Source organism: Hemitrygon akajei, chromosome 3 (assembly GCF_048418815.1).
Source record: "Hemitrygon akajei chromosome 3, sHemAka1.3, whole genome shotgun sequence".
NCBI classification, from domain to species: domain Eukaryota; kingdom Metazoa; phylum Chordata; class Chondrichthyes; order Myliobatiformes; family Dasyatidae; genus Hemitrygon; species Hemitrygon akajei.
The window spans coordinates 180,243,947-180,252,655 of NC_133126.1; the positions used below are offsets into that span (position 1 = coordinate 180,243,947).

Genomic DNA, 8,709 nt, shown 5'->3' on the forward strand with positions numbered 1-8,709 from the left:
TGTTTATTTGCTCAAATAATGCATCATTAGTTCTTAGTTTAACCAATTTTCACACCAGTTTTCAGCTTGCATTTTTGTGTGATTGAATTACCAGTGTTTGTGTTTGTTTATTTTGGGGTGAGCTTTATATAATTCATCTCAATGTTTTGTCATTGAGATGAAACAGTGGGATTTGCAGAATCCTGTAGCACAAATTAGTGTTTTCAGTTAAGAACAAGATAAGGACTATAACCAGGAAATGGAGGGGATATTCAGCAGATGATGAAGCATCTGTGATGACAAAGGCGAGATTTAATGTTTCAACTTGTTAAACCTTCATCAGATAGCAAATATTAACTGTTTCTCCTTGCACAGATGTTGACTAAGCTCCTGAGTATCATCTGTGCTTCCTTTTTTATTTTAAATTGTTTCCATCTGCAGTACAATGCTTTTGATCTAATATGCTTTGCATCCACTTTAGGATGATCATGTCGTCAACAAGACATTTAAGCGGTCCATTTCTTTAATCAGGATTTGTTTTTGGAATGTTGCTTTGAATAAAGAAATGTTAATTTCCTCTAATCTCTAGTACATTCTGCAAGCCTTTGATCTAACATTAATTGTAAAAAAAATATTACGTAGCTGGTTTGGACTAATTGGGATTTGTGTACTTGAGGAAATAATTTGGTAAAATGAAAAGCCTGGAGAAAAATAGATATTCATAAATTTGATTTTTGTCTTAAACTTGCAAGACTAAACTTCTTTATCTAACACCATGGCAAATTCAATAAATGTGACCATTTATATAAATGGAAATATACTGTCAGCTCTAAACTGTGAAGCTCCCTAAACAATGGAGCATAGGAATATCTTCTATAGAGGATGGCGGTGACACAAAAAAAGGTGGATCATCACCTCCTCCTCAAGAACAGTTGGGAATGAGCAGTAAATTCTGGTAACTGCATCCTGTAAAGGGGATTTTTCAAAAATTCTTGGAGCTGAGTCTGTGTGTGAGACGAACCAGAACTAGTCATAAAGCCAACCAAATGATATCTGCATAATTCAAGAGCACAAATGATTGTTTTCACTCAAAAACAAGATAAGGATGCTCAAAAGGTGGAACTAATCTACTGTGAAATGACAATCATGTTAGAGAATGTCACCCAGTGCATAAAATGTAGATTGAAAGTTGATTTGGTCTACAGATAAGGTTAATGCAAGGGTTGGCAGGGTGAAGATGCATCTCTACAAAAAGAGGTATAAATCACGCTTCTTCCCTCCACTAGCTTGCAGGTCATCCTTGGGCAAGATGTCCTGCTTAACCTCCCTATCAGGGTCACGTGAAGCAATGAGAGCAGGTGGTGGATATCACAAATGCTGGTTATGCGACCACTGACACCACGCAGACAATCTCTGAAGAATATTGATAATGGCTGGGGTCACCTGTTTTGCAAAGCAATGGAAAACCACTTCTGTAGAAAAACATGCCGAACAATCATGATCAAAGACCACGATAGCCCATGTTATATGATACGGCAGATAATGATGATTAATACAAGCAGGTTCCCCCCCCACTGAGTTTGGGTGAGGCTGGAACTAGAGAACTAAAAGGTTATGTGTGAAAGGTGAAATATTTAAGGGATAGATGAGAAGGAGCTTCTTCACTCAAAGTGGTGCAAGTGAGAAACGAGTTGCCAGAGGAAGTGTGAATGCAGGCTAGAATACAACATTTAAGAGAAGTTTGGATAGGTACATGGACCTGAGGAATATGGAGAGCTGTGGTCCAAGTTTGGGTTGATGGGACTGTTCAGCATGGAGTAATTAGGCTGAAGGCATTGTTTGCTCTTTGACTCTAACTTTTACTTGGTTGTGACTATCTAAATCTCTAGATGGAAAAACGCTGGGTGTTATTTTAATGTTGTACCATAGCTTCACAATTGGAGTCCATCAACTAGCTGCCAATGCTTGCCTCCAATTGAAGGAGAAGTTCCATGTCAGGAAGCCAGTTGATCCCTTGGTGAGAAAGTCCAGGCTTGTGTGGCAGAACTTTGCAAGGAGATGTTGCTTCATTGCCCCATTTAGTAACTCCAATCATGCATTGAGAATCAAACTTGTCGAATGATTTGTGCTATTATGTACATGCAAAGTTTGGGTCTCTAATTTTATGGCAATGACCAGAGGGCTGTAATTTATTATGGCTCGATAATACATTAATTCATGTTGAAGCCTCATAGTTCCAGGGACCTGAGTTCAGTCCTAACTTCCGGGATGCCTGTGAGTTTGCATGTTTTTTTTCCACGATCACCTAGATTTCCACCATTTTATTTATTTTGTATTACTTGGAGATGCAGTGTGGAATAGGCCCTCCTAACCCTTTGAGCTGCAACGCCAAGTAATTCCCCAATTTAACCCCAGCCTAATCATGGGACTATTTGCAGCCACCAATTAACCTACTAACTGGTACATCTTTGGGCTGTGGGAGGAAACCGGAGCACCCGGAGAAAACCTATGCATTCCACGGGGAAGATATACAGACTCCTTGCAGATGATGTTGGAAGTGAACTCCAAACTCCCAACGCACAAGCTGTCATGGTGTCGCGCTAACCGCTATGCGACTGTGGTGCCATGTTCTCCAGTGTCCTTCCACCTCTAAAAGTTTAGCTCGTGCATTAACTGTCAACTGTAGATTTCTCTAGTGTTGGCAAGAGGCAAAATGAATCACTGAGGGGCGGTTAGTTGTATGCAAGACAATAAACTGTGGCTTGCGATAATGAGTGAAACAGGGGAACTAGTGGATTTGCTGTGCTGGAAGCAATCCAGGAGCCTGATGGTTCATATGACTTCAGTGTTAAAATAAATAGATTTATAGATGTTTTTGCCTGTTATTAAAAGTAACTAAAATATTTTATTTATCAGAATGCTTGCAAGAAAAACCAGACATAAGCAGAATATTTCTTTAGAACAATTACTTCAGAGATACTGAGATGAATTAAAACTGGTGCCTTGGTTTATAACTTGCTGCAGCAGAACAGGAACTTTCATTATTTGGGCTAGCAATATAATATGACCATATTTAGCATTTCCATTTGCTTTAAGTGTGGAGTATCCAGATTAACCAGTAAAGGTGCTACCCAGATTAACCAGTGTTGACTCGATAACCAAACGGCCTTCTCCTGTGCTGTAGCAGTTTGGTAATTTTTGGGCAATAAAGCTGGGATTCACCTGTCTAAATGTCCGTTCGGTTTTAAGTCTAGCATTTATTTAGATAACTTGAAAGCCAGTGGTGTCCCTCCACTTGTATGGCCAAGCGTGAGCTATTTTAGTTACCAGCAGAACGTAACTGTTTTGTCCATAATGATCACATTAAAGCTGTTAATGGACCAAATAAACAATCTTAAATAATTGACTTCTTCCTGCTTGTTTCTATCCCTTTCTTGTTTGTAAGGAAGTTCAGCTCCACTTTTGATCTTCTACCAACTTTTACTTTTGTGTTGTAGGTGAATCAAGGGAAGAAAAAACCTTCAGGAACTGGATGAATTCACAAGGAGTGAGCCCCTTTGTCAATCACCTTTACAGGTAAACTGTGTTTGCTCTTCAGGTTAATGGTTTGTATTTACTAGGGTGGAAGATGAGTAATGCTGTGTTGATCTGCATTGAAATTTTAGCAGCTGCCTGGGCACATGGAATGACCCAACACTGTCTCACAAAGATCTTTTACTCCATTTCTCTTGGTCTGTTCTACAAAAGAGAGTGCAGCACATGAATGTTGATGGTGTAGTGGCATCAGTGCTGGACTTTGGGGCGAGAGGTCCCGAGTTCAAATTCGGCCCGCTCCCTTGCTCCCTGGGTTGAGTGTCGACCTAGCAACTCGACCTCGTAACAAAAAAAACCTGGAGAGGGATGGGCTCCGCCAGGTTTCAGATGTCCAAGACACGCTGTATGATGAGCAATCACCAAACAGATCGGTGCAAAAAGCTTGACATGATGGAGTTAAGGGCGCGCACACACACATAATGAAATGCAACTTCCATAAATGAGATATTGGATTAATCCATACCCCATGGTAATGCAGAAGACAACAAAATGTTGGACTAAAAATGGTTATGTATTACTATCGGGGGAGCACTCCATTATGAGGTTATCATCTGGAAAATCCAGGGTATTTGCTGTTTCTAACATGAATATCATAGTTAATTTTATGTTCATAAACAAGTAGCGGGGTGGGGGGTGTAATACACTAGCCCCATTATTAGACACTCATCTTCAAAACAAAAACAAACAAATGTAGGTAGTTTCAAAAGATATACTGGAAATTTTCCTTTGCATTATATTTCAAAGATTGTTAGCTGGTGGGGGGAGGGGGTTGTGGAGGAGGGGGATTCAGCATGTCTCATTAGGCAATGATAACCCTTATATTTTGAAGTTCCTTGTCACAACTTGAATGATATGAATGCATTTAAACCATTGCAACCAACTAATAACATTCTAAATTTAGACCTTCATTTACTCAACAATCTTAAAGCCTTATTTAGTTTTTTTTCCCCCTCTGGCTAATCACCAATGTGATTTGAATCTCATTTGATGCTTTTAATTGGTATCCAGATGTGCAATAGATATGTCTCAAGATATCTAGCTCTTTTGTATGACACAGCATGTCTCTTTACTAAAATTATCTATCTGCAATGAGCTCACTCTCTTTAAGCTAATTGAATTTTCAATTAACTTTCGGTTAAGTAATTTTTGTAAGAATAATGAATATTAAGAGGACTATTATCACAGTGCCTCTGGGAACAATGCTTCCTTTTTTTGTTGTTTCAGCCAACTTGTTGCATTAAATTCCAGCATATAAAATGTTATGCATGCTTTCTTCATATAGAGGGTAACAAGCTATTAGACAATAACTTGCAGAATGATTTACCATTTTCCTTTTCAATGACAAACAAGGTTAATTACTGTGGTATGAGAAAGGAGTTGACCAAAGTAAATTGGAAAGAGCTGTTGGCAGGGATGTCAGCAGAGTTTCTGGGGAAACTCAAGCAAGTGTTTCTGGGGAAAAAATGAGGAAGGTGCAGGACATACGTATTCCAAAAATGAAGGAATACTCAAATGGTAAAATAGTACAACAGTGGCTGAGAAGGGAAGTCAAAGCTATTGTAAAAGCCAAAGAAAGGGCATACAACGAAGTAAAAAGTTAGTGGAAAGATAGAGAAATGGGAAGTTTTTAAAATCCTACAGAGAAGGCAAGCTTGCAAAAAATATCACAGTGGTTAGTAAAGGGTTTTTCAAGTGTTAAAAATAAAAGAAAAATCCTTATCAAAAGGGTTTAGTAGCTATCATTTACAATATGATTATGAAGATACAGCCAGATATATCAGAAAAAATTAAGAAGGAATGGCAGGAAGAATTGCATTGCCCTATATCTACTGAGCAATGGGAAAAAATTTTATTATTGGTAAACTCATCCTCTATTTGTGCTAAACATGCTCTAATACAATTCAAGGTTGTACACAGAGCCCACATGTCTAAAAATAAACTTGCTCGATTTTATTCTTATGTTAATCCAACCTGTGATAGATGTCATTCTGATATTGCTACATTGACCCATATGTTTTGGTCTTGTCCTTGTTTACAAAGCTATTGGAAGGATATTTTTAATATCATTTCAAGAGTTTTAAATATTAATCTTCAACCGCATCCTTTTACTGCAATTTTTGGTCTACCTATGATAGATAATATGTGTCTATCTGCTTCATCTCAGTGAATGATTGCATTTGTTACACTAATGGCTAAAAGATCTATTTTATTGAACTGGAAAGAAATTAATCCTCCAAATGTATTTCAGTGGCTCTCTCAAACCATTTCCTGTTTGAGTTTAGAAAAAATTAGAAGTGTGGTCTTTAACTCCTCAGTTAAATTTGAGGAAACTTGGAGACCATTTATTCAACATTTTCATGCGAATTAAATGGTCTGATCCTGAACCTTATTGTTACCATCCTGAATTGTATAAATGGAGGTTCGGAGTCATTGGCACTACTGTATGTATTTAACATTATACAATTGCCCATCTTAGTTTTTTTTTATATATTGTTTTTTTTCTTCTTTTTGGGGTTTTTTTTTTTTTGCTTTTCGTTTTAAATCCTTCATATTAATATTATAAGTTTGGGAGACTTTTTACATTGATAATATATAATTGATTATTAATGAATCTATTGTGTACTTTCAAATGTTTTTGTACTTATATTTTACTTATGTTATTTTCTTAAAATCAATAAAAAGATTTGAAAAGAAAAAGAAAAATAAAAGAAAAATGAGTTGACATAGGACTACAAGAAAATGAGGCAGGAGAAATAATAATAGGGGACAAGGAGATAGCTGATTAACTAAATGAGTATTTTGCATCAGTCTTCACTGTGGAACACTCTAGCAGTATGCCTGATGTTGTAGTGTGTGAAGGAAGAGAAATGGGTGAAGGTGCTCAAAAAGCTGAGAGACCTAAATGTACATAAGTCACCCGGACCCTAGGGTTCTGAAAGGTATTGTTAGAGATTGTGGTGGCATTAGAAATGGTCTTTCAAAAATCATTGGACTCTTGTAATTTTCCAGTTCTCTGGCACCATGCCAATGTCACTCCACTCTTTAAGAAAGGAGGAAGGCAGCAGAAAGGAAATTATAGATCAGTTAACCTGACCTCAGTGGTTGGGAAGATGTTGGAGTCAATTGTTAAGGATGAGGTGATAGAGTACTTGGTGACACAGGACAAGATAGTACAAAGTCAGCAAGGTTTCCTTCAGGGAAACTACTGCCTGATGAACCTGTTGGAATTCTTTGAGAAGATTACAAGTAGGATTGATAAAGGGGATGCAGTGGATGTTGTATATTTGGACTTTCAGGAGGTCTTTGCCAAGGTGCCACACATGAGGCTGCTTAGCAAGTTAAGAGCTCATGGCATTACAGAAAAGTTACTAAGATGGTTAGAGCATTGGCTGATTGATAGGAGGCAGTGAGTGGGAATAAAAGGATCCTTTTCTGGTTGGCTGCCAATGACTAGTGGTGTTCTGCAGGGGTCGGTGTTGGGACCACTTTTTATGCTGTATGTAAATGATTTAGAAGATCAGGGGTGTCAAACTCATTTTAGGTCACGGGCCAGATTGAGCAAAATGCAGCTTCAGTCGGACGCATGCGAACGCAGCTTTCGTTGCCTCCATTTTTTTCAGCCTGCTCTCATGTGTCTCAGTCTCTGCTATAACTACAAAGTGTTTCACTTTACAAATTCCGTTTCTTATGAAGAAGACTGCCGAGCAAGACTGCCGAATAAACACTAAAAACCCTGAAAACCTGGTACCTGAATAAACTCAGCATTAGCCATATCATACGCCATAGGCGCTTCGATTACTGGGGCCAGCTTTAATAGTAATTAGGTATTATCTCGCAGGCCAAAGATAATTCCACCACGGGCCTTGAGTTTGACATATATGATTTAGATGATGGAATAGATGGCTCTTTTGCAGAGTTTGCAGATGATATGAAGATTGGAGGAGCAGGTAGTGTTGAGGAACTGGGTAGGATGCAGAAGGACTTAGACAGATTAGAAGAATGGGCAAGAAAGTGGCAAATGAAATACAATGTTGGAAAATGCATGGCCATGCATGTTTGGTAGTAGAAATAAATGTGCAGACTATTTTCTAAACCGGGAGAAAATCCAGGAATTCAGAAGATGCAGAGGACTTGGGAGTCCTTGTGCAGAATACCCTAAAGGTTAACTTGCAGGTTGAGTTGGTAGTGAAGAAGGCAAATGCCATATTAGCATTCATTTCAAGAGGTCTAGAATACAAGAGCAAGCATGTGATGCTGAGGCTTTAAAAGGTACTGGTGAGGCCTCACCTTGAGTATTGTGAACAGTTTTGGGCCCCTCATCTTAGAAAAGATATGCTGGCATTGGAGAGGGTCCAGAGAGGTTCACAAGTATGATTGCAGGAATGAAAGGGTTATCATACGAGGAACATTTGATGGCTTTGGAACAGTACTCACTGGAATTCAAAAGGATGAGGGAGGATCTCATTGGAATCTTTCGAATGTTGAAAGGCCTAGACAGAGTAGATGTGGAAAGGATGCTTCCCATGGAGGAAGAGTCTAGGACAAGAGGGCACAGCCTCAGGATAAAGGGGCACCGTTTCAGAACAGAGATGCAGAGAAACTTCTTTAGCCAAAGGGTGGTGAATTTGTGGAATTTGTTGCCACATGCAGCTGTGGAGGCCAGGTCATTGGGTGTATTTAAGGCAGAGATTGATAGGTTGTTGATTGGACTTGGCATCAAAGGTTACGGGGAGAAGGCCGGGAACTGGTGTTGAGGGGATTTTTAAAAAAAGGATCAGCCATGATTGAATGTGAGGAGAAAGAGGATGAGCCGTGTGAGAATAGGACCAATCAGGTGTGATAGTGGAAATGTGTGCATGGAGTTGGAGGAAGTAGTGAGGTACTTAATGAATACTTTAAGTATTCACTAGGGAAAAGAACCTTGGCAATTGTGGGGGTGACTTACAGTGCACTTAAATGCTTGAGCATTATAGATATTATGAAAAAAGATGAGCTGGAGCTTTAAAAAAGCATTAAGTTAGATAAGTTGCCGGGACTGGACAAGATGTACCCCAGGCTACTATGGGAAGCACGGAAGGAGATTGCTGAGCCTCTGGCGATGATCTTTGCATCGTGAATAGGGACAGGAGAATTACC

At 38.9% G+C, this 8,709-nt stretch overlaps 1 protein-coding gene across 4 annotated transcripts in view; it reads left to right on the forward strand.

Annotated features, from left to right (window-relative positions):
* LOC140725692 (plastin-1-like) overlaps window positions 1-8,709 on the forward strand; it is a 140,182-nt gene that overhangs the window by 116,708 nt on the left and 14,765 nt on the right. For all 4 annotated transcript variants that reach the window (XM_073041522.1, XM_073041523.1, XM_073041521.1 and 1 more), the window contains one exon: window positions 3,477-3,555. In XM_073041522.1, coding sequence (XP_072897623.1) covers window positions 3,477-3,555 — 79 coding nt within the window. The remainder of the gene's footprint in view (window positions 1-3,476; window positions 3,556-8,709) is intronic.